Source organism: Palaemon carinicauda, chromosome 1 (genome assembly GCF_036898095.1).
Source record: "Palaemon carinicauda isolate YSFRI2023 chromosome 1, ASM3689809v2, whole genome shotgun sequence".
NCBI classification, from domain to species: Eukaryota; Metazoa; Arthropoda; class Malacostraca; order Decapoda; family Palaemonidae; genus Palaemon; species Palaemon carinicauda.
In genome coordinates this window covers 237,633,143-237,660,096 of record NC_090725.1, presented here as the reverse complement: position 1 = coordinate 237,660,096, position 26,954 = coordinate 237,633,143, and the positions used below count along the sequence as shown (strand labels likewise).

The window sequence follows — 26,954 nt, the reverse complement described above, 5'->3', positions numbered from 1 at the left end:
GCTGCAAGCTCGAACACGAAAGCAACCAAAGCCTTTGTTAAGACGTTCGATGAGTTGACTGTCTGGGAAGGCTACAGTCCCCAGCAAGTTTTCAATTGCGACGAGACTGGGCTTTTTTGGAAAAAATAATGCCTCGTCGAACGTACATCACACCAGAAGAAAAGAGGCTACCTGGGCATAAGCCCATGAAGGACAGGCTTACCCTTGCACTATGTGCAAATGCTAGTGGGGATTGCTAGGTGAAAACCCTACTGGTGTATCACTCTGATACTCCTCGAGCTTTCAAGATCCACAGTCACTAAGGAAAATCTAAATGTGTTGTGGAGGGCTAATGGAAAAGCCTGGGTAGCAAGACAATGGTTCATCGAGGGGATAAATATTTGTTTTGGCCCGATTGTGAAAAAGTATTTGGAAGAGAAGCACCTCCCTATGAAATGCCTGCTGGTGCTGGACAATGCAGCTGCTCACCCTCCTGCCCTTGAAGATATTGTAGCAGAATATTCCTTCATCAAGGTTCTTTATCTTCCACCAAACACCACCCGCTCTTCTCTAGCCCATAGACCAGCAAGTGATTTCAAATTTTAAGAATCTTTATACGAATAATCTCTTCAAGAGATGTTTCGAAATCATTGAGAGCACAAACCTCACCCTTCGTCAATTTTGGAAGGAGCATTTTGATATTGTCATATGCCTCAAAATTATCAATCAAGCTTGGCAAGAGGTTTCAAGGCACACCTTGAACTCTGCTTGGAAGCTCTGCCCTAATGCCGTCTCCACACGAGATTTCAAGGGCTTCCACGCAGACCAGGCAGAAGTTGATTCTGAAAATGTTGACAATCCTGAACCTGTTGCTCAATCTGAAGTTGCCGAGATCGTTACACTCGGGAAGTCCATGGGTCTGGGTCTGGAACTTGATGAGGCCAACATTGATGAGCTTATCAAGGAGCACTAAGAGGAACTTACGACGGATGACCTGAAGCAGTTGGAGGCCATGTGAGTGATTGTCGTTCAGGAAGAGTACAGCGGGGGGAAGGAGGATGACCCACTGACAATGGCAGAAATTAAGGAAGGTCAAGATGGTTACTTTAAAATGATGGCTCTCATAGAAAAGACAACACCCAGAAAAAATTCTGACAGGTCATGCACTTTTGTACTCTAATGAAGTTTCCCAGAGTCATTTCAGGAAATTTTTAAGAAGCAGGCAGAAACATGCTTCTTTGGACGATTATTTTAAAAAGAGGCCTTCAGTAGAAGCAGACCATGTGCCAGCTAAAAAACGAAAGAAAAGTGGCAGTGATGAAGAAAATATGTAGTGTAATTAAATTTAGAGAATAAAAAACGTTAAGTAAAAAAAAAAAATAATTATTTTAAGTTCATTGTAAAGTTAAGTGTTAATATTTTCTGCCATTTGTAAATGGGTTTCCTAAAATTAAGTGTTAATGTTTTCTGTCATTTATACATCTGTTTTGTAAAGTTAAGTGTTAACGTTTTCCACCATTTTTCATCCTCCACTTCGCTCTTGGACATCACCTCACTCCAAAGGTAACGTTACACATTTTTGTTACTATATTTTTACTGTTTGCTCTACTGTAATTAAACACTTCTTTTACAAGTTACCAATGGTTAATTTATTATTAAATGATCAAAATACAGTACTTTTCATACATTTAGTACTGCTTAGTGGTGTGTATCCTCTTTATAATCATTTAATATGGTGTTTTTGTAGGGTCTGGAATGAATTAGGCTATGTACATGTAAAAGGCAACTCACAAGACGAAAAAATCACTTTACGAAAGCCATTACAGAACCAATTAATTTCAAGTTGAGAGGCATTACTGTAATGTATAGTCTTCAAGACCAGATCCAGGCCAGGGTTCCAGTGCGCAAATTATTGGTCTGCCTGGATTTGGTATGCTTACATACCCCATGGATGCCTCGCTGATAGCTAGACTAGCAAACTAAAGGCATCGATCTGCTCCCTCTATGGTCAGCCAAGGTACTGTTGACCTGTATTCTGATAGCTTCCCACTCCAGCCTGAGGATTCAGCTGTGCCTGGGCCTTTGGGTTACCAGCTTCCAAGTGAGATTTCAGTGGGCCTCTTTCTTCCATTCCTCCCGATTCGGCTTTGGCTGGACCTTTGGGTTATCAGCTTCCAAGGAAGGCTGCAATGGGGACTATTCTTTCCATTTCTAAGGTTTTGGCTGTGGCTGGACTTTCAAGATCCCAGCTTCCAAGGAAGGTCCCAGTTGGAGTTTTTCCTCCGTTACAAGTATTGAAGGCTCGGTTGTGGTGGAGAATGCAGCAAAGGGCATAAATATACGGATCTGCCCTTCGATAACACTAAATTTGAAAACCTGGTGATATTCCCAGAATCAAGGATGAGATTCAAACATCCTCTTTCTTGGGTATGTACTCAGCTCACCCCAAAGGAGGTTGCTCTGATGCCATACAAGGCTGCTCTCAATACCTTAGCAGAAGCAATATCAGATGCTGGAGGTTTACTTTTTACTACAGTTTTCTTGATGCTTCGCCCTTTTTAGCCAAATGGTGAAATTAGCATTTGAGGCAATGGTGGTGGTGCTGCTGCTCAAAGCCAATTTTACCTTACCCAATATGTAGCCCAGTTATGGGCGTATACCCTAAGGAGTTTGAGGGCTTCATAGAACTCAAGGGGTTTCGTGAAGTCTTCCTTCCTAAAGAAGTGGGACATTCACGTTAGGACCAATCAATTTGGGGATATTTCCCTTAGTCCCAGATCACCTTCGGATCGCAGACCTTAATGTCCAACAGACCTTGTTCACCTTGGTGTATGCTGTGGCTTCCTTGGATATGGGAGCTATAAGACGATCCTAGATGGCCACTTCGGCGGTAGTCAAGTTATTGTAAGTATATCTACGAAGCCATGCAGAATTTTATTAGGGTAAAGTTTCAGGTAAGATACCATGTTCTGGCTGCCTTTGATTTGTAGAAAGAGGAGGTAGAGGAACTTTTGTACAGTAATCCTTGTGGACAAAGACAAAGCGGAGGCAATGACCAAATCACTTCAGGAGAAATGATGGAAAGGGTTTCAGACCTTCCTTTAAAAGAAGGCTACCTTTCATAAGTCCACTACCTGTAAGATACAGCAGCAAGTTCTTGAACATCCCAAAAAGAGGCCAGCTCTTGTTCCGCATCCTAAGCCTTGACCTACATACAGTATAAGTTTCATCGGGAGGAACAAGGATAGCAAAGTTAACCCCTCCAAGATGAGGTCCTGTACCAGGGTCAGTCAGACGGGTGTTAGGGCAAGAGGAGGCCACTGGAGATCATTCAAGGGAAACAGAAGAGAAGCAGGGATCATAGAAATGTGCAGGTTTCTAAATTTCCAGGGCAAACTATTCAGTGTAACAAAGAAAGACTCCTGGAAGAGAAGAACGATACTTGACATGTCTCTTCTCAACAAACATATTCAAAGCGATCCATTCAAAATGACAACCATCCAGCATGTCTGCCAATTACTATACCGAGGGGCTTAGACCTGTAGTAAAGATCTAAAAAAAACACCTACTGGCATACCCCTATTGCCCACCCACCACTTCTGACCTTACCTAGGGTTTCAGCAAAGGAGGGGGGTGTAAAGATTGAAAGCAATGGCATTAGGCCTCGTCATCACCCTAACAATGGGTTTATAAGTGTATTGGGAAGGTTTATAAGAGCTTAAGTTTATGAAGATAATCAAAACAATGTGAGAAAATATAAAACTAAAAAAAAATATTCTGTAGATTTTTGTATCTACTTCGCAGTTTTGCCTCTATCTCCGGGGGTATGGACTGTAACATCAAAGACAGCTGAGGGGATTACTGTAAAATGGTCACTTCACCTTAAAGTTGGCATCTCTTTTGCTTACTGGACAAGAAAGGAAGAAGATTTAGAATTTACAAACTTGTTGTTGGAGGATAACAGAGAGGTGGTTGTTGATGATGTAGCAGCTACAAGAGGTTTTTTTTATTGTAAAACCTCCAGAGTGTAATGTAATGATATGTTTGCTTCATTTGACACAAGAAGTCTACCATAATGTATAATTATAGGGTATACATATGATGAACAAAAACCTTTTCTTCTGATGACAAAATAAACACTCCCCCAACCCGACACAAGCACGCACGCACACACACACACAGATGGCTGATAAGTATGATGTAATACATTAGTCACATCACTCGCATGAAATGGTTTCAGAGTTATCTTACCGGGTACTTCTCTATCATTTAATCTGAACACAAGGAAATCTTTTATGTTGGAATAACCCAAAGTACTGTACAGTACCAGTATCAGAGTATCGGCAATTTAAGCTCATTTTTTGATTGCCCGATACCAGATACTCATGGAGGAGGCCAATACCGATACTGGTGTCATGACAGTGGTCGATACCGCTACTCACAAAAAAGGCCGATAATACCAATACCGATACTATCAGCACATCTATAGGTAGTGATACCTCTTGATACAAAAGTTTGTGCATATGAAAATTTTATGATGCGAAACGAAATGTGAAGATTTTTACAACTTGCATTGCGAAAAAAATTCATGATACAAAACTAGGTACAATACGGATCCACCCAGCAGCCGAGACTAATTTCAAAATTTGCGCCCCCCTTAACTATAAACTTGGTATCATTATCCCACGCTCCCATTGGTAATCTCCCTACTCTGATGCTAGATACCGCCATAAGATCCTACTCCCCTATTGATCAGCATCTATCCCCTCATGTATCTACACATCAGTGATCCTAGACCATTTGGTTTCAGCAGCGCTAGCGTTCACATTGAACTCATGTTGGTAATTTCGCTTTTGTGCTTTTAGTTACTGTACTGTATCGTGCTGAGATATTAAATTCATACGTTATTAGCCATGGGTTCCAAGAATGTTGCTGATGTGCAGGGAAAGAAGAAGAGAATGCTTTCTGTGGAGACGAAGCTTAAGATAATCATGAAGTATGAGGCTGCCATGCGATTAAAAGTGATCGCTAAAGAATATGGCCGAAATCTCTCGACGATAGGCACTCTCCTTAAACAGAAGGAAGCCATCAAAGCAACAACACCTTGTAAGGGCATGACTGTTTTCTCCAGCAAGAGGAGCCACGTCCATGATGTGATTTCGAAACATCTCGATGAGATATTTTGTGTAGTGTTACTTAAAATTTGAAATCACTTGCTGGTCCATGGGCTGGAGAAGAGGGGTGGTGTTAGGCAGAAGGTAGAGAACCCTGATGAAGGAAAACACCAAAAGAATATCTTCCTCAAGGCCTGAAGGGTTAGCAGGGGCTTTGTCCAACACCAGCAAGCATTTCAGAGGAAGACGCTTCTCTTCCAAATACTTTTCCACAGTCGGACAGAAATAAACATTTACCCACTCGGTGAACAAGCCCTCTTAACCAGGCTTTGGCATTAGCCCTCCACATCATCGGAAGCTTCTCCTTAATCACTTTGTGGGTCTTAAAGACTCAAGAGGCTTCATCTTACAATCCCAACTGGCATTTGCACAGAATGCAAGGGTAATCCTGTCCTTCATGCCCGGATAGCTACTTCTCTTCCGCCATAATGTACGCCTGACGAGGCATTTTCTTCCAAAAAAGCCCATTTTCTTCACAGTTGAAGACTTGCTGAGGACTGTAGCATTCCTGGAGAGTCACCTTGTCGAACGTCTTAACAAAGGCTTCAGCCATTTTCTTGTACAAACTTGCTACCTCCCCATGGCGTACCACCGAATGAACACCAGGCCGTCTCTTGAAATTTTCAAACAACTCCTGTGAAGCCTTGAACTCTAGGGGTGCCTGCTTCAATGTCCCTTTTCCTCCGTCTTCACCCTGCGCACGCACGAGATAGCAAAAATGGCACTGGCCTTATGGCAGATTGCTGTCTCAGTGATTGTGTCTCCAGCGATCTCCTTGTCCTTAATCCACACAAGAAGCAGTCTCTCCATCTCATCATGAATGCAGCTCCTCTTGCTGTAGAATATTGTCACACCCTTAGAAGGTGTTGCTGCTTTCATGACTTCTTTCTGCTTAAGGATGGTTCATATCGTCGACGGATTACGGCCATATTCCTTAGCAATCACACTTAACCGCATGGCAGCCTCATACTTCTTGATTATTTCCATCTTCGTCTCCATCGAAAGCACTTCTTTCCCTGCACATTAGCAACTTTCTTGGAACCCAAGGCTAATACACTAACATAATATAGCAACACCATACGGTACAATAGTCACAGAAGAGAAATCACAAACACCAAGTTAATGCGTATGATAGCGCTACCGAAACGAAATAGTCGAGGAACGCCAATGTGTAGATGCAAGATGGAATACAGTACAGTAAATGCTGACTAATTGGAGAGCAGGATCTTATGGCGGTAACTAACATCAGAGCAGGAAGATAACCAATGAAAGTGCAGGAGGATGGTGGCGAGTTTACAGCTGGCAGCGCGCAAATCTTAAAATCAGTCTTGGAGGAGGCCGGGCTCTCGTACCGTAGCTAATTTCGTACCATGAAAAAAAAGTTTCATGTTATGAGACGGAAAAATCTTCGCATTTTCTATCGCATCATGGAAATTTTGTGAGCAGAACCTTTTATATCAAAAGGCATCACTGTACCTGTTAAATTTCCTTTATAAAATTTCATATCCCATTATAACATAACTTGTACAACTACTGCATATAATACTTACTGCGCTTCAGATCATCTTTAGAAAAACCAGGAGAATTGCAGTCCCATACCACTTCACATTCCTGAGTACCTAATAACTGACTACTCATAAATGGAGTGTCAGGAGAATGCTGATGTAAACGCTGTTCTTCCAGTTCATTAGTTCGATGTTTTTCTTCATCGCTTTTTTTCTCACTGCTCCCTATTTTACTTTTACTCTTCCGATTCTGCAAGAAAAAATTGTTGCAAATTATTAAATAGATTCATAGGAACAAAGAATTGTATTAACTTCATAAATTCCATAAAAATATTACCAATGATTTCAATGCATACCAGAGTTCATTGAGTTATTTTACTGTATTTGAGGTACAGGTTTACCAACAACAAAATGATAAATTTGGAAATAATTTTTATTTTTCCCTAATACAAACCTAGAGTTATTTATGTGGATTATCTTTTGGCGAAGCTGGAAGGTAGCCCTTGGACTAAAAAGAGCGAAGTGGCAACCCTGCCTAACCACTGAGTGGGTAGGCAGAGAGTGGCTGGGGGGTACCCAGCCACCTATATCTACTCACACAGCTATGAACTACGTCACTTTTTGATTGCAGGCAGGATTTAAAGGGGGACAGGTGATGGCAGGGCAATTTATGTAAATAACTCCAGGTTTGTTTTAGTTACGGAAAAATACAAATTATCTACAAATTTGTCATTTGTTCCCATGCTAACAAACCTTACGTTATTTATGTGGATGACTCAAGGTTAGGTGAGCAGAAGTCCGATTTCTGGCATGGACACTGACCCGGGTTCACCAAGTACATCTCGCTTATCAATACGAAGTGAGTATAATAGCGGCCTGAGTAACTCAGTTCATTGTGAGAGATAGCATGTGAATGTCTCAGTTAGATTATTCCAAGTTATATAAATAAGAATTACCCCAAAGACGTTTCCCACTGCCTACCTCGCGGGAAGCAATAGGGAGGTGTACGAGTATATTAAATCTATGACTATACTAGGCTGCACGAGGGAAGTAATTCTTACCTGTAAAGGTTAAAGCCAGCTTGCAGAGGGACCCATGGTGCTGTACCCCAAGAGAGGGGAAGATGAAGAGAGGAAAATGCCAGACATTCTCTCATTCATCCAAGACTTAGCCTGGGTAACCAATGCCCTCAACCAGCTGCTACTTGTCCCACAAGGAGGTACTCTTAAACCACTTGTTAAGCAGCCACCACAGGACCGATAGTAAACGTCTCGAGCCTCCTGTGGGTCATGTTTTGTAAATAGTGAGTAATGAAAATTGTTTGATGCTTTCACACACTCGCTTATAATACCTGCAACACGGAAAAGTTGTGCTTGAATGCCAGGGATGTACTGATACCCCTGACATCATGGGCTCTTGGTCTTCGAGACGGAGGAGGATCGAGATTTAGAGCATTATCGATGACAGTCCGAATCCAAGCCTAAATAGAATTCTTAGTGATCCTCCTCTTAACCCTTCCAGAACTAACAAAAAAAGAATGATAGTCAAGGCTCTGTTGCTGCAGTGAGTTTAAGAAAATATCTCAAGGTCCTCACTGGGCATAGTAACAGTTGATCTGGGTCAATGGTTACAGAACGTACCCCCGGATTTTGAGTCTTTTCAATAAACTCTCAGAGACGAAGCCGAGTGTCACTTTCCCTCATCCCCTTGAATGGCTAATGTCTTATGAGAGACCATGAAGTTCACTTACTGTCCTTGCAAAAGCTAAAGCGAGCAGGAATGCTGTCTTCAAAGTGAGATTTCGATCAGTTGCATGGCATAATTGTTCATGAGCGAGGTCCTTTTAGGGAGCTTAAAACGCAAACCACGTTCCAAGAAGGAGGTTCGATCTCTGAATGGGGGCAAGTGATCTCATAACTCCGTATGAGTAAAGAAAACTCCAACTAAGAGGAAATATCTACTCCTTTCAGCTTAAAGTCAAGGCATTGCAGGGATCTGATCCGGAGGCGGCCATTTGGAACTAGACGCATCAGAGGTGTTAGGTTATCAAGTAGACATAACCATTGTTGAGCCTGTAGATTTTCCTGTCTGAGAAAGGGTGTTGCCACCTCTCTCAGCCTGTGCACTGTGTCGTCTAATGGGAAGACTTTCTGTTTGACAGTGTCTGTGATCATACCGAGATATACTAGTCTCTAAGAAGGAAGCAGGGATGACTTCTCGAGATTTATTACGATTCCCAGATCTTGACCAAACTCCAGAAACATGACTCGGTGATCAAGAAGGGTTATCTCTGAGTCTGCTAGAATCAGCCAATTGTTGAGAAACCCGAGGAGACGAATGCCGTACTTATGAGCCCAAGATGGCACTAAGGCGAACACCCTGGTGAACACCTGAGATGCTGGTGCAAGACCGAAACAGAAAACCTTGAACTGGTATCTTTAGTTCTTGTGTATGAATCTGAGATACTTCCTGGAAGACGTATGGATTGGAATCTGGAAGTATGCGTCCTTGAGAGCCAATGTGCACTTGAAGTCCCTTGGTCGAACTGCCTAGATGACTGTGTCTGCCGTCTCTATCCTGAAACGGAGTCTGTTGAACAAACTTGTTCACGGGCGAGAGATCGATGACTGGTCTCTAGCCTCCAGATGCTTTTTTCACAAGAAAGAATCGACTATAAAAGCCTGGAGATTCGTTCACGACCTCTTGAAGAGCACATGGTCTGAACTTAGGCCCAGAGGGCCAGCTCCTTTATGGATCCCTTCGCATAGAAGCTTATCGGAATTGGATCCCAGGTCAGAGGAGAGAGAGATTGAATGAACGGGACACAATACCCTACTCTGATCACTTTGATCGCCTAGGGATCTGCCCTGTAATACTACCACTTCTGCCAGAGGCGCTGCAGGCACCCTCCCACAGGTGGCTGGTGATGAGGACTGCCTGACCACCTAGGCCACTCCCTCTACCTCCTTTCTTACCTCTGGATGACTTGCTCTCTTTCTGCTCATTGGATGCTTAGACACCTTGTGTTGGCCTGAAGACCTAGAAGTCAAGTGTTTAGAGGTAGCTGGCTGATTCTTGATTCTGATACCTCTACTCGTGAATCGCTCGCAGAAATCGCCGATTCACGCATGAAATCCGGAGTTTCACGCGTTAATGGGAGCGATTCGCTAGATTGTGAATGTAAATGCTCGGTTCACCTCCGTGAGCGTGACCCTGGTAAGGAAGCTGACTCTGATGATTACTCTGCCTCATTAGTCCGCTATCCTCACGAAGCCCAGCGATCCTCTTAGGATGCTGAAAGACTCCCAGGAGCTGCTATATCCAGGGTGAACACCCCTATAACAGGACCTCATCAATACCCTTAATCTGGGCGCTCTCAAGAAACAATATTTTGACCACCCGCCAAATCAAAAAGATTGCGAAAGACTTCTTAGTCTCCCGTACAACCCAAAACAAGATTAAAAATTTCAAGAGTAGATTAAAAGGATATTGGGATTAAGGGAATGTAGTGGTAGAGCCTTCACCCACTACTGCACTCGCTGCTACGAATGGTCCCAGTGTGTAGCAGTCCTCATAAAGAGTCTGGACATCTTTCAAGTAATATGAAGCGAATACCGACTTGCTTCTCCAAAAGGTCGCGTCCATAATACTTTTAATGGATCTATTTTGCTTAAACGCTACTGAAGTTGCTATCGCTCTAACTTCATGAGTCTTAACTTTAAGTAAATTACGATCCTTCTCACTTAAATGAGAGTGTGCCTCCCGAATCAAGTCTAATAAAATAAGACCACGCATTCTTAGACATGGGCAAAGAGGGCTTTTTAACGGAGCACCAAAAAGCCTCTGAACAACCTCGTAGCGGTTTAGCTCTGGATAAATAAAATTTAAGAGCTCTAACGGGGCACAGCACTCTTTCAACTTCATTCCCCACAATCTCAGAAAGACTGGGGATTTCAAATGATTCAGGCCAAGGACGAGACGGAAGTTCATTCTTGGCCAAAAAAACCAAGTTGAAGAGCACATACTGCTTTATTAGCGGAGAAGCCGATGTTCTTGCTAAAAGCATGTATCTCACTAACCCTTTTAGCCGAAGCCAAGCTCACCAAAAAAAGTGTCTTGAGGGTAAGATCCTTCAGGGAGGCTGAATTTAATGGTTCAAACCTGTCTGACATAAGGAACTGTAGGACCACGTCCAAGTTCCAAGCAGGAGTCGAAATATGACGCTCCTTGGAAGTCTCGAAAGACTTAAGCAGGTCTTGGAGATCTTTGTTATTAGAAAGATCCAAACCCCTATGCCTGAAAACAAGCTAACATGCTTCTGTAGCCTTTAATGGTGGATGCAGAGAGGGAGCGACCGTCTCTCAGATAAAGCAGAAAATCCGCAATCTGCGCTACAGAGGCACTGGAAGAGGAAATAGAGGAGGACTTGCACCAGTCTCTAAATACCTCCCATTTCGACTGATAGATCCTGATAGTAGAGGATCTTCTAGCCCTCGCGATCGCTCTAGCTGCCTCCTTCGAAAACCCTCGAGCTCAAGAGTCTTTCGATAGTCTGAAGGCAGTTAGACGAAGCGCGGGGAGGCTTTGATGAAATCTCTTTACGTGAGGCTGTCGCAAGAGATCCATCCGCAACGGCAGACTTCTTGGAACGTCTACCAGCCATAGAAGTACCTCTGTGAACCACTCTCTCGCGGGCCAGAGGGAAGCAACCAACGTCAACCTGGTCCCTTCGTGAGAGGTGAACTTCTGCAGCACCTTGTTTAGGATCTTGAAAGGTGGAAAGGCATAAACGTCCAGGTGAGACCAGTCCAGCAGGAAAGCGTCTATGTGGGCTGCCTCTGGATCTGGAACTGGAAAGCAGTAAGTCGAGAGCCTCTTTGTCAGTGAAGTCGCAAAAAGATCTATGGTGGGTTGACCCCATGTCATCCATAGCTTCTCGCACACAGTCTTGTGCAACGTCCACTCCATGGAGATGACTTGTCCTCTTCTGCTGAGGCAGTCCGCCAAGACATTCATTTCTCCTTGCACAAATCTCGTCCAAAGAGAGATGTTACTTGCCTTAAATGGAGTTCCTTCTGATCCGTGGACCAAAGACCCGAGCATTCCAGACTGTCCAGTGGAGCTCCCTAACCCAAATCCGATGCATCTGAATACAACACATGGTTTGGGTTCTTGATCGCAAGAGAAAGACCTTCTCGAAGTCTGATGTTGCTGTCCCACCAAGTCAGACATGTCTAGACTGAGTTGGAGATTGGGAAAGAGATACTCTCTAAGCCCTTCTCCTTGTTCCAATGGTTTAGGTGAAATTGGAGAGGGCAAAGGTTGAGTCTCCCCAGAGGGATAAACTACTCCAGCGATGAAAGAGTTCCCACGAGGCTCGTTCAAACTCTTACAGAGCAACTGTTTTTCTCTTGCAAGTGACGGACTTTTAACAGAGCTTGTTCCATTCTTGTGGGAGACGAAAAGGCCCGAAAAATTCGACACTGTATCTCCATTCCCAAATAAAGAATAGTCTGGGATGGAGTACTGTAAGTTACGACTTCTCTACGTTCACTATGAGACCTAGCTCCTTGGTTAGGTCTAATGACCATTAGAGGCTCTCCAGACAGCGATTTAATGACGACGCCCTGATTAGCCAGTCGTCAAAATAAAGGGAGGCTCTGAATCCTCAAAAAATGAAGAAAGCTTGCTACATTTTGCAAGAGCCTTGTAAAAACAAGAGGAGCAGGAATGAGGCCGAAGCACAGTGCTCGAAATTGGTACACTACTTTCCCGTCCACAAACCTCAGATGTTGTTGAAAGTTTGGATGACTCGGGATGTGGAAGTATGCATCCTGAAGGTCGAGAGAGACCATCCAGTCGCCTTCCCTTACTGCCTCCAAGACAGATTTGGTAGTCTTCATCGTGAACTTTGTCTTGACAATGAACACATTGAGCGCACTTACATCTTAAGTACTCCTGCAGTGAACGTGGCTGCCAGATCATGGGAGCCATCCCTGATAGCCTTGTTCATGCATGACATAATTGTACAGCAATACATTGACAGCTGGAGAGACCTTCTTACTTAAGGCTCCCAGGGACCAATCCAACAAATAAATACTTCAAACGCTCGAAAAAACTCCTAACAGGAGATGGTCTAGCTCTGAAGCAGACCATAAAATGTTGGAGCGTCTCATGGCTAGACGACGAGGAGAGTCCACTAGGCTTAAGAAGTCTCCCTGGGCAGAGGCAGGTACTCCCCAACCGAGAACTTCTCCTGTGTCACACCAGACGCTCGAGCGAGAAGCTAATTAAGGAGGAAAAGCAAAAGCAGACTTTCCTAAACTTCTCCTGGATTCCAACCAGTCTCCCAATAAGAGCATGGCTCTCTTGGAAGAACAAGAGAGAACTGACTTCGTAAATGTAGGAGTCGAAGAAAGTCATGCCAAGAGTAAACTCAGACGGCGGAGCAGCCATTACAAAACGAGTAGGACAAAATTTCACTAAAGAAATTCATAATTATAAAACAAGGGATTGTTGGACCACCCTAGGATACTCCTCTTCTGAATGACTCCCCAAAGGTACATTAGTTGAAAGGGGGTCATCAACTTCTTCAGAAGGCACATCATCTGATAAATCTAAAGTCTTGCGAGAAGGAGATTTATATTCAGAATGACGTGAAGGAAAAGCCTGACAGGCTACATCAACTTGTATATGAACAGAAGTTAAAGTTGGAGGGTCGATGTCACGTTGTGACTGCAGAGAATGTTATTCTACTACACGTCGTGACAGAAGTAACTGACGTTCAAACGTCCCGTAGTAACAGCGGTGACTGCTGTTCGATGCTATATCGTGACTACGATGACTGACCCTCGACGTCACGTCATGTCTACGGTGTCTACCGCTCAACGTCACGTCGTGTCTGCGGTGTCTGCGGTGTCTGCAGCTCAACGTCACGCTGTGACTGCGGTGGCTGACGTTCAAAGCGATCAAAGTTACATCGAGATTTATGCTCCACATCTCGTTTAACAGCAAAGCTGTCACTAGGGATAACGTCAGCATGGCGTAACAAAGCTGGTTTAGAAGGTTGAAGACCTGAATCACGTATCCCAGAACCGTGACGTACAAAAAGCAAAGGATCCTTTCGCACAGGAACAGGATCGTAAGCTTCTATTAAAGAAGAAAGCTTTAACAGCATATCTTGCAAAACACTTAACTTCAGATCAACCTGAGACTGCGGTGGCTGACGTTCAAACGTCACGTAGTAACAGCGGTGACTGCTGATCGATGCTATATCGTGACTACGGTGACTGACACTCGACGTCACGTTGTGTCTACGGTGTCTACCGCTCAACGTCACGTCGAGTCTGTGGCAGAAACGTCTGTACATGAACGTCATCGCTATGAACGGGACTCTCATGATGACTACAGCTAGGACGTTGAACTTGTTCTGAAGGAACTAATAAACGTTTCAACCGTCTCGAAACCTTACGCCCAGGCTTTTAAAGAGACGAATCATTGGAAGACGAGGAGAAACTTCGTCTCTCCTGTCTTATGGCAAGGACGTGCTTGACGAGCAACGTCTGATACCTTTGAGGGAACGTCTGTTCGTTGGTTTACACCTCTCACTCCCTTAGGTCTTACGACATTCCTACTTCCTGGTGCAGGGGAGCCTGAAAGAGGTCTCGGACTAGGCAAGCGACAAGCACGAACAAACAAACCCTCCGCAACACAGAACATGTTTTTTGCACTTTCTTCACTGATATTGCATTTTTTAATTATTTCACATTAGACAGGAATAAAGCTGATTTCTACCTGAAGCACGCAATTCTCCTTTAAATCAAAAGGTTAGAATTGCGAAATAAGTCGTATAATGTAAGCACATTAGTACAAAATGAAACAAACATGCAAAAATAAATAAACATATACATATATATATCGAATAAAACGGAAATATATAAAGTTAAAAAGATCAGTGACTGGGGATGAGACTAAAAACTAGTTCACTAAGGACTACGTTTTCAATCTCTCACCGTACAGTGCCTTGGGATGAGAATAAAAACTAAAACGTTTTATCCTCTCTCCCCGTACAGAGACTTGGGACGAGAGTAAAAATCTGAATCGAGAACAACGTTACTCGCTCCCAAACTCCTTGTACAGAGACTTGGGACGAGAATAAAGATCGGATCTCTCTCTCTCTCTCTCTCTCTCTCTCTCTCTCTCTCTCTCTCTCTCTCTCTCTTGTCACTCACAAGAGAATGGCTCACTCACTCTTCGTCAATAACAGGTTATTTGACTAAAGGAAAAAACTGAAAGGACTAAGAAATTGAAAATTAACATGTTCCTTTAAATTAGTATCTAAAAAACTTCAGTTTGAAAGAAGAATGAACAAAACGTCAAAATCGATTTACTCTTTCTGTAAAGTGAAACCGTGATTCTCTCTTTCTCTATCGTAACGATTGAGCGCAAACTGCGTAGCATAAATAAACCAAACGTTAGTTCATCTTTGAAAAACAGCACGAAGACTATTCAAAGAATAAATTTCTTAAAATATCTTCTAAAAATATTCATCTCATCACTCTTACAGAGCAACTGTTTTTATCTAAACAAAAATAAAAGTTGAATGGGCTCAACGTTGTTTAACTTCGTTTTCCAAGTCAGGACCGCCTACAAAGAATAGGTAAAGGCCACATATAACAAAAACATAAAATTTATCTCGGTGTTTAGTATAAATGGAAAGCTAATCGAAGAGGCCTAATAAAGGCGGGTGAGATATAAAATATATAGAGGTAAATCTATAAATATCAACAATAATTTATAAAGTGATAAAATAATTACTAAAAGCCTTTAACACACTTCCGTACACTGAGGGAAGGGTCGGCCATCTTTTCTCTATGGAAAAACCAGAGCGAGATTAAAAAAGCAAGGGCAAAAACTTTTCCTCTCTTTCAAAAGCATTTCTTTTGAAGATAGTATTGAATAATCCAACACGGCGAAAGCAATAAAACCAAAACCAAGTACTTCACCAATCGGTAGAAAACTCGAGGTCAAGCGCGAGCGGAACCAGTGTTGTCTTTAACACCGACAGAGAAGAACTGGTTTGGTTGAGAAGTATATGCGGTATCTGGCCGATAGTCGGCGCTGGTGGGCACACCGGGCAGCCTTCACGGGGATCGCTCGCGAGTTTTTGGAATCTGTCGACCGTCGGAGACGTCAGCTATTTATATATTCACCGGCTAAGTTTAATATTTAAAAAACAATGTTTACTAAATGTTTGTAATATCATTACTTATCACTTTGATCATGTGTGTTTAATGTGTTCGTTTGTTTATCATGATCGAAGTTGGACCGTAAACAAATGGAAGGTTTCCGTTTCAGGCGGCGTCATAAAGAAAAATGACAAATTCGAAGATAATTTGTATTTTTCCTAACCATACAAACCTTAGCTATTTACAAAGGGTATTACTTTTAGCGTAGCTGAAATGGCGAGCCATTAGAATTTAACAAGGGTGTATTACCCCCGCGCTTGTTAGCGGGGGGGGGGGGGGGGTAGGGGAGTGGTAGCTAGCTACCCCTCCTCCCCCTCACACACAGGTGAATACTCACTTTCACTTAGAGGTAGGACTTGTCTTGGGGGACAGGGCTGGCGGGCAAATATGTGTAAATAGCTAAGGTTTGTATGGTTAGGAAAAATACAAATTATCTTCGAATTTGTCATTTGTTCCGTAACCGAAATACAAACCACGCTATTTACAAAGGGTGACTTATCCCTTAGGAAGGGTGGAAAGTCCCCAGCCATACTGGCTTTGGCTTTACCCGGGGACTCAGAATCCGAGTGAGTCGCACTCGAGAAAAGGAGTCCCTGCACCTCACAAGTTCCTTGCTCCGCAAGGAACCATGTGGCCTACGTAAGCTTGTGTGTGAAGGAAGAAGTGTGACTCGTCCTAGGCAGTTGACCTGGAGTTCCAGAAGGAACTCTGGGTTAGGACGTTCCCAATACCACCTCGTCAGGGTATGGGGGACGCGACAGTATTGACTCAATACTCGGAACACAAGGAAGCATGGTTTACCTGCAGAGGTTCGAGGTCAGCTATGCAGAGACCAGGATGCTGCTTCCCCGTAGAGGGGATGATGAAGAAAGAAGTAAGGGCCAGACATACTTCTTTCGTTCATGCAGACTAAAACCTGATAACAATGCCCTCAACCTTCTGCTACCTGTCCAAAAAGGAGCCTGAGGTTAGACCAGCTGTTGTGTAGCCACCACAGAGCGATAGAAAACGTATCGAGACTCCTGTGGGTCACGCCCTGCAGGAAGCGGGCTGCGAAGGTCATCAGACGCTTCCAGACTCCAGCTTGTAGCACCTGCGTCACAGAGTAGTATTACTCGAAGGCGAGGGACGTTGCGATGTATCCAACATCGTGCTGTAGGGCGACGTGACGGGGGAGGGTCTGAAGACAGGTCGAGATGAATGTCCTTGAGTCCGGGCTGAAGAGGTATACTGGTGACTCTCCCCCCATGTCCTCCTTGTGTTCCCAAATCGGCTGCAACTGAGGACAAACTGCAGCTGTTCCCAGCGCTAACCTCTCGATTCCTAACTGGCAAGAAAGAGAAGGTCTTGGGACATCAGACACAGAATGGAGACTCAAAATCTTGAATTAATCGGACCGAAGGGCCGGGACCCTCAGATTCTGAGTCTAGCCAACAACTCAGGAGCGAGCCTGAATGTTGCCTTCCCCTCTTCCTCAGAAAGGGGGGAGTAGTAAGAGACCAAGAAGATTGCTTACACACTGGCCGTGGCCAGAGTGAGCAGAAGACCCAAGGCGGAATACAATCCGAGGCCTGTCGTAAAAGGGTCTTGAGAAGATCTCTTAAAGGACTAAAAGTCCGAGCCATGCTCCAAGTTGGAGGTCTTCCTCCGACTAGGGCAGGGACGATCGTAGCTTCGCATTAGCGAGGATAGATCCAGCGGGCAGGAAAAAGTTATTCCTTTAAGCCTGAAGGTCAGGGAAAGGCTGAGCGACAGGCTTCATTGCCGAGAGCGGAAAGGAGTTTCCTCCCGCCGAAAGGCAATAAGACCGTTATTGCTGGAGAAGAGGCCTCAAGGGAAGAGATATATCTCCCACGGCACCAACCACCTTAGACTCTTCACTTTGCCTGGGAGACCCCTGTGGATGACTATCGCAGATGACGCGACCTCCGTACCGCGACTGAAGCGGGTTGTCTCTTCTAGAGGAGGAAGCGTAGTGTCTCCAGGCATGAAGCCGAAGCGACGCCCCGGTTCGGGAGAGATGTCGCAGTGTGGTTGCTTGAGTAGTCTGCGCCGTGGGAGAAGCTCTCCCGGGAGTTCCGTCAGGGGAAGCAGAGGGTCCAGAAACCGTTCTGCGCATAGTCCCAGTGGAGCTCTCCCATTGAAAGGTTGACAGACAACCTGGTCTTGTTGAGGCCCATTGTCCGCAGACAAAAAGGAGGGAAGACGCAGGCGTCGAAGTTGTCCCACCATCACCGGAATGCATCTTGCCAGAGTCTCGGGGTCTGAGACTGGGGGGAAGACTAGCGGAAGCTTGAGGTTCCAAGCTGTCGCGATCAGGTCCCCCAGACCAGCACTTGCTGGTTACCCAAGATCAAAGACCCCTAGGTACACTCTCTCTATGAGGCTCTGCTCGGATAGTCTGAGAGAAACATTCCCCTGCCTGGAATGAGAGAGCCGATGGTGGTATTGAGAAAATCTCAATCATCCCGGTATCTCTACTGCAAGATGTGAAGGTGTGAAAATGCGTCCCCTGCTGGTTAGAATGAAGTTGACGCGCAACGGGGCGACTCGGCAGGAGCTGTAGGATCTGAAGAGGGGCCAGACTAAGGCCCCTAAGCCTGCCTGAATGATGGAGAGGTATCCTTCAGGTCTTGACCATAGGCCTGGACCGGAACATGCCCCCCCCCCCCCCCCCCCTTTCCTTTGACGAGTCCGAGAACCGCATCAAGAATGTGGGGAAAGGACGAGAATATCCACTACCATCAAGAGGCTCCATAGGTCAACACCCATTGCAGGTCTAATAGTTCCGCTGGTCCCATAGGGCCAGGGAGTCCGGTTAAACATTGCCTGAAGCCACCGGAACTTGGATTGCCCCACATGGAACTTATCCTGAGGCGACCGTTCGGACTATAGACGGGTCAATGAGGAAAGAAGAACTAGGAAACGTTCCAAGGTAGGGCTGAAAGCTCTGCTTGACTGAGAACAGGTACTGCGACTCTCCTCAGTCTTGCCACAGTCAACCGAAAGGAAGGCTCGGAGGATGTGGTAACAGAATCTGGCGTCCCCAGGTGGTCACCCATCCAAGTACCGACGTTGCTTAACCTCGCTGGACGGACGAGAAGCGGGGTTTCCAATGTGGTAAGGCGGTTGACTCAATATCATGGCCAGATACTCCAGATGTTGAGGCAGAGGAAGAGAAGGCTCCAAGCAAAATACCATGAGCCCACACTCATGTTAAGCATCCGGAAGCTTGTCCCGGCGCTGAAGAAGGTCGAAACCCGAGCCTACCGGAGTTGACCAGCCCTCCAAACAGCAGAGGAGGCGGAAGCCTACACCTGAGCGGCCATGAGGAAGGCAGGGAGAGTTCTCTGGGGAAACAAACCTGCTATGCCACGGCGGGATAGCCACACTGCATCATAAGCAGGAATACTTGCAGTCTAGGCTGAATTCGACGAGCACCCTGGAAGATGGATGGAATGGAAACTGAAAGTACCCGTCCTTCCGATCCAGGGTTTAAGGAGTCCTGTCGCCTCGTTACCAGTCTGATCGATTCTGCTGGTCTACGCTGGCCGAAGTTTGTTCGACAAACTTGATCGGGGCTGAGAGGTCGACTATGGACATCCCCTCTCAGATCCTTCCTTACAAGAAAGGATCGACTGAGGGGGCCGGGGGTGAAGCCGTCGATGATCCTAAGGAAGACCTTCGCCTAAGGTATGGATCATTCTGCCCAACCGGGCAACTCTGCTGACGCTATGGCATAGAGGTTCAGAGACACTGAATTCGCTGACAGAGACGGCAGGCGCGATATCCTTGGCTACTCACAGAGATTGTGCGGGAATGGGCATCGGGAAGCTGTCATTCGGATGAGTAACCTTAAGCATCCTCCCAGCGAAAAACCTGCAATCCTAGAGTTCGTGAACTCCTTTTAGGACTATGCCCCCCCGGGGGAGTCTCCCGTGCCATCTGTTCCTGACAGGAGGAAACTGCAATTGGACACCTTGTCCCAGTTGTCGTAGCCGATAACTTAGGCCGACGTGGTTGAAAGAAAAGGGCGCTGGAGCCCTGCAGTCTGGAAGAAAGCGCCTTGGAGGAGTGAAACCGGAAGTCGATTTACTCCGCACAGCAGCTGTCTAAGTCTCTGTCCTTGGGCACAAACAAACTCTTCTCAAGGATGGAAGGGTGTCTGAGGTCGTCGACCTCCACAGATGAGACACCCAAAGGAAGCCCTCAGTCAGCGCGTCCAGATGGTACAACATCGAGCTTGTCCGCAAATTAGATACTTAACGACGAAAGGCCAAGGTGCCTGAGCTCGAGAGGAGGAAAGTACCCTTGATCTTCCTGTAGCTTCCTTGAACCAAACCTCGGGCCGTAACCGAGGAGGGAAAGAACCTGGTAAGCTCCCAGAGGAAGAGGTAAGCAGTCACCCCTTGTCCGATGGAGAAATCTCGAACGGAAAGCCCCCCCGCCAAAAATCCTTCCAGGGAATGACGGGGAAGGGCTAACCCAGGTTCAGGAATAGAGGAGTGTTGCTCAGATCTCCCTTAAGTTTCTCCTATTCTTGCAAGTGCCATGCTCTGTGTTTACGGGGTGAGACAGTGTTCTGGAAATACGCTCCAGAAGAACTCGCCAGGCTGGTCATGCTGCGAAAACCCCATTGGGAATCGTGGTCGCAATTGCCCTGGAGCTCGCACGACGGGAATTCCTGGTGGTCGGCGAGCGATAACCCATAGACGAGCAATGGATACTGCAAGAAATAAGCCGACATTTGTGTGAAGAAACACTGTAGGTTCGCGCGACGGAACACCATCCGTCTGCGCGATGGAAAAAAACCGTTGGTTCGCGCGTGGGCGAACATTGGAGAGCATGAGCGTAGACGTGCAGGCACGTGGGCGTGTGGGCGCGCAGGCGAGTGGTCGCGCGGTTGCACGGGCGAGCGGTCGCGCGGTTGCACGGGCGAGCGGTCGCGCGGTTGCACGGGCGAGCGGTCGCGCGGTTGCACGGGCGAGCGGTCGCGCGGTTGCACGGGCGAGCGGTCGCGCGGTTGCACGGGCGAGCGGTCGCGCGGTTGCACGGGCGAGCGGTCGCGCGGTTGCACGGGCGAGCGGTCGCGCGGTTGCACGGGCGCGCAGGCGAGCGGTCGTGAGGGTGGGCAGGTGGATGAGAGCGAGTCCGAGGCGGTGAACGCAAGTGTTAGCGCGATGGCGAGGAAACGCGCTGCCGCGTGGGCGAGGAGGACCGCTGGCGATATGGATCAACAAGCGATCGGTGGTGAGCTGGTGAGCGCTAACGAGCAGGTTGGCGATGGCGCGTTGTGTTATGCCGACGCGATGGTCGAGCAGTATGCGCAGGTGAGCGATCGTGCGTTGGCGAGCAGTATGCGAAGGTGAGCGATCGCGAGCAGTGATCAGCATGCGCAGGGTCGCGCGATGGTGATCAGTATGCGCAGGGTCGCGTGATGGTGATCAGCATGCCAGGGTCGCGCGATGGCGATCAGCATGCGCAGGTTGGCGGTCGCGTGATGGCGAACAGCATCTGCAGGTGGGCGATCGCGTGATGGCGATCGCGTGATGGCGAACAGCATATGCAGTTGAGGGTCGCGCGATAGTGATCAGCATGCGCAGGGTTGAGCGATGGTGATCAGCATCCGCAGGTGTGCGGTCGCGCGATGGCGATCAGCATCCGCAGTTGAGGGTCGTGCGATGGCGATCAGCATCCTCAGTTGAGGGTCGCACGATGGCGATCAGCATCCGCAGGTGAGGGTCGCGCGATGGCGATCAGCATCCGCCGTTGAGGGTCGCACGATGGCGATCAGCATCCGCAGTTGAGGGTCGCGCGATGGTGACCAGCATCCGCAGTTGAGGGTCGCGCGATGGCGATCAGCATCTGCAGTTGAGGGTCGCGCGATGGCGATCAGCATCCGCAGTTGAGGGTTGTGCGATGGCGATCAGCATCCGCAGTTGAGGGTCGCGCGATGGCGATCAGCATCCGCAGTTGAGGGTCGCGCGATGGCGATCAGCATGCGCGGGTGAGCTAGTAGCTGGCGAACCATGTTCCTTCAGAAGTGTTGGAGAACGTTGGCGTGCCAGCTGTAACACACGTGGGCGATCCGGAGATCGCTGGCGAGCTGATGATCGCTGGCGGGCTGATGATCGCTGACGAGCTGATGATCGCTGACGAGCTGATGATCGCTGGCGAGCTGATGATCGCTGGCGAGCTGATGATCGCTGGCGAGCTGATGATCGCTGACGAGCTGATGATCGCTGACGAGCAGAAGGCTACGCGTGGAAGCCTGCGCAAAGAAGAAGAGTCCTTGACCCCGACCTGAACCGAAGTTCTAGATCGCGAGGGCGAACGTGAGCGCACAGGGCGCGTAACAGGAACCAACAGGAACCGCAGGGAAGATCATCTTGAAAGCGCTGACGAACAGGAGAGCGCTGATGAGCAGAAGGGCGCGCAGGGAAACCCTGACACGCAAGGGAAGAACCCCCGTGGGGGCAACCCTTTGCCCCGAAGGGATCGTTGTCCGCCGGGAGACTGATGTCCGTTGGAAGACCGCTGTCCGTCGGGCAGACCGTTGTCCGTCGGGAAGACCGTTGCCCGTCGGAAGACGAGATCAGACTGCTGTCCATCTGCACCAAGGCGGAAGATCGAGAAAAGGAGTTGTAGGCTGCAAACGGAGATCCAAAAAGGCGCCTCAAGCACCCTTATAGGGAGATGAGAGGCCCTTACGACGAGGCGGACGGTGGGCCTTACGGCGAGGGAGGCCAACAGCAACAGCAACAGCAACAGAAGAAACCTCCGAAGAGGAGTCTCTATGAGTGTACTCTCTCGCGAACGAAAGAGAAACACTTCGTGGAAGAGACTGGTCAGCCAGTGACCTAAAAGGAGCAATCCTCCGAAGAGGAGCTCCTGCAGTTGCCCAGCCCCTTGAGCGAAACTGCAGGTGCGACCGCTCAGCACCAAGAGCATAGTCGCACGAAAAAAAGGCAAAGAAGAACCCCCCAAAAGGGGAAAAACTCAAGCCTGGACAGGAAAAACTTCCCTCGGAAGGAAAGTAATCCGCCCAAGGAGGCAAGCCTCCTGACTGTTCTAAAATGAACTGGAGAGCTGTCCGTCGACACGGGAGTACTACCAGTAGAAGGAGACACGCCCCTGATGAAAATACAAGGGGGGAGGCAGCAACAGCCGAATCCCCAGGACTCACCAGACAGCTCACACCGTTGCTATATTACAGAAACGAACTAGATCGGTAACTGTAAAAAAATAAAACAAATAATATTAGTACACATTCATTCCCCCGGGAAGGCTCCGAAGAGGAATCCCGAGGGAAAGGAACAAGAATTACACAACAGGCACGTGCCCTCACAACCACTTACACTCGCGGAAGGAGAGCTGTAACCAAAACAGAATTATAACAATTATAATTATGTAACTATGTAATTATGTAATTTAAAAATGAATGAACACTAAAGAAAGAACGAAAACCCCGAAAGGAATCGTTCTACAAGCTGAAAACAAAAAACAACTACAATTAGATTCATAACTAATTGATACAAACGTACGGCGTAGCAACCCCCCACGCGGAAAGGAAGCTAGGCTACAAGGGCGTAGTAACACGTAGTAAAAGGGTGAACGACCTCAAGAGAGAGAGAGAGAGAAAGACATGTCAAACTCGATCGCCACCCATAAAATACGCCATGGTGGCCTAACTGCCGAGGCCTCCACGTAGAAATCGTACACTACACACACACATCTGAAAAGGAAACTTACTTATTTCTATACTCAAATATATATGCAAACATGAAAACATGTTTACATATATATTGAGTAAATGAAAAGTAAGCGATTAAGTAAAGACAAAACAGACAATGGCTGCCAAGCGAGGACCAAGACAGAGACGTCTGTCACAGTCCGAGCCAAAAGTGAAAGTGAATATTCACCTGTGTGTGAGGGGGAGGAGGGGTAGCTAGCTACCACTCCCCTACCCCCCCCCCCCGCTAACTAGCGCGGGGGTAATACACCCTCGTTAAATTCTAATGGCTCGCCATTTCAGCTACGCTAAAAGTAATACCCTTTGTAAATAGTGTGGTTTGTATTTCGGTTACGGAACAAACACTATATAAATGGCAATCATTCAACTTATTTGGAAGTTCTAAGAAAAATTTAGTAGAACATTGGTAATAACAAAATCAACATATAATCAATACTTGGTAAGATTGCTGTCGATGCAAAAACTAACCTATACACAGATGTGTAAATGCGTCTGTTTCTTCGTTATGATCAGAGATAAACGTAAACAAAACATGGGTTGTCGTTTTTTATTGTGGTTTTTGGCGTGTTTAGGAAACGCACGATATAAAATCGCCTTTATTTTGATAATTCTGGATTTTCAATCATACAACAAAAGCTAGTCTATAGAGTGATGGTTTTGCTATTCACCAGTTGTCTTATACAATAGATATGACAAACAGTAATATTTGTCTGTATTTTGGGTCGTGTTATAACGGGAAATATATGGTGTTTACACCCATCCTGGTTGTAATTTTGACCATTTTTCAAGTTATTAGAACTTTAGAGTATATGAAATGTTTAATTTATTTACAAGAAAAATTTGATATAAAGAAATACAGTATAGTACATAGAAAGTATTGAAAATAGGTAGTAAACACGTTTGAATAGGCAAGTTGCTGGTTGCCATGGCCCCAATGGAATTATTTCTGTTAGTTGTGTTTCGAAATATGCGATTTTCCATTTATACGAGGTGATTGATCGACCAAATTCTCGCATAATTCGGGACCCTACTGTATTTAATATGGGTATTACTTTCGGCGTAGCTAAAATGACGAGCCATTAAAATTTTAACGAGGGTTTACTACCCCCATCGCTAGTTAGCAGGGGGTAGGGAGGGGTAGCTTGCTACCCCACACACACACACCTGTGTGGTGAGCTCACTTTGCTTAGAGGTAGGACTTCACGGGGGATAGGGCTGGCGGGCAAGTTTGATTAAATAGCTAAGGTTTGTATAGTTAGGAAAAATACAAATTATCTCCAAATTTGTCATTTGTTCCATAACTGAAATACAAACCACGCTATTTAATATGGGTGACTCAACCCTTAGGAAGGGTGGAAAAGTCCCAGCCATACTGGCTATTGGCTTTGCCCGGGGACTCATTATCTGAGTTTGTTAGCACTCAACAATAAAGAGTCCCTGCACCTCGCTCGCACCTTGCTATGCAAGGGCTGCGGCCTACATAAGCTGTGTGTGAAGGATTATGTGTGACTCGTCCTAGGAAGTTGACCTGAAGTTCTTAGATGGAAAACTTTAGGCTAGGACTTTCCCGATACCACCTCGTCAGGGTATGGGGACGTGACAGTATTAACTTAATACTAGGAACACAAGGAAACATGGTTTACCAGCAGTGGTTTGAGGTCAGCTGTGCAGAGAACCCAGGATGCTGCTTTCCCCAAGAGAGGGGAGGATAAAGAAAAGAATATGGGCCAGACATACCTTTTCTTTCATGCAGACTAAGACCGGGTAACAATGCCCTCAACCCTCTGCTACTTGTCCATTAAGGAGCCTGAGGTTTAAACCAGCAGTTGTGCAGCCACCACAGGGCCGATAGAGAACGTATCGAGCCTCCTGTGGGTCACGTCTTGCAGGTAGTGGGCTGTGAAGGTCGTCTGATGCTTCCACACCCCAGCTTGTAGCACCTGTGTCACTGAGAAGTTCTTCTTGAAGGCCAGGGGCGTACTGACATCATGCGCTCTAAGGCGACATGATGGAGGAGGGTCAGGATTCAGGAACAGATGGATCACCCTACGAATCCAAGCCGAGATGGTATTCTTGGTGACCCTCCTCTCTGTTCTCCCAGTGCTCACAAACAAAGCTTGCACTTGGGGACGAATACAGCCGTTCTTTGAGATATAACCTCAGACTCCTTACTGGACACAGTAGGGGATGGTCTGGGTCATCTGTTACAGAACGCAGACTCGAAATCCGGAAAGAGTCGAATCGAGGATCCGGTACTCCCGGATTCTGTGTCTTAGCCACAAACTCAGAGACGAATCTGAACGTTACCTCCCCTCATCCCCTAGCATGGGCGATGTCATACGAGAGACCATGAAGTTCACTGACTCGCTTGGCCGAGGCCAAAGCTAGTAGGAGCACCGCCTTCCAAGTTAGGTGGCAATCTGAAGACTGCGTAATGGTTCGTAGGGAGGTCTCTTACGAGACCTGAGAACTCGAACCACGTTCCATGGAGGTCTCACTTCCGACTGAGGGCAGGTAAGATCATATCTTCGTATGAGTAGGGAAAGTTCCAGCGAGGAAGAAATGTCCACTCCTTTGAGCCTGAATGCTAGACTTAAGGCTGAGCGATAGCCTTTCATTGCCGAGACTGAAAGCCGCATTCTTCCCGCCAATATATGAAGAACTCCGCTATCGCTGGAATAGTGGTATCGAGTGGAGAGATACCCCTTCACGACTCCAACCAGAGAAAACTCGCCACTTTGCCTGGTAGACCCCTGCGGATGATCTACGCAGGTGTCCAGACATCCCGCTCGCAACTTGTTGCAACCATCCTCTCTTAGTGAGGAGATGCTGGATAGTCTCCAGGCGTGAGGTCGAAGTGAAGCTACGGCTTTGTGAAAGATGTTGGCAGTGGTTGTCTGAGTAGATTGTGTCGTGGAGGGAGCTCTCTCGGTAACTCTGATAGAAGTTGCGGAAGGTCCGGAAACCATTCTGCGTGATGCCATAGCGTAGCTATAAAGTGTTATCGAAAGATTGACCGATATTCTGGTCTTGTTGAGCACCTTCCTCATCAGACAGAACGGGGGAAAAGCGTACACGTCGGTGCTGTCCCACCGTTGCTGGAAGGCCTCTTGCCAGAGTGCCTTGGGATCTGGGATTGGGGGGCAATACAGCGGGAGCTTGAAGTTCAGCGCTGTAGCGAACCGATCCACAGTCGGGTAACCCCACAAAGTCAGGACTTAGTTGGCTACTGAATGATCCAAGGACCACTCGGTACTCATTATCCGAGACGCTCTGCTCCGACTGTCGGTGAGCA

General features: G+C 46.7%; 1 protein-coding gene across 1 annotated transcript in view; it reads right to left on the bottom strand.

Moving 5' to 3' along the window:
* The window catches only part of LOC137654487 (titin homolog), a 136,965-nt gene that overhangs the window by 70,112 nt on the left and 39,899 nt on the right, over positions 1–26,954 (bottom strand). The window contains exon 3 of the mRNA XM_068388155.1: positions 6,704–6,908. Within this exon, the coding sequence (XP_068244256.1) occupies positions 6,704–6,908 (205 nt within the window). The remainder of the gene's footprint in view (positions 1–6,703; positions 6,909–26,954) is intronic.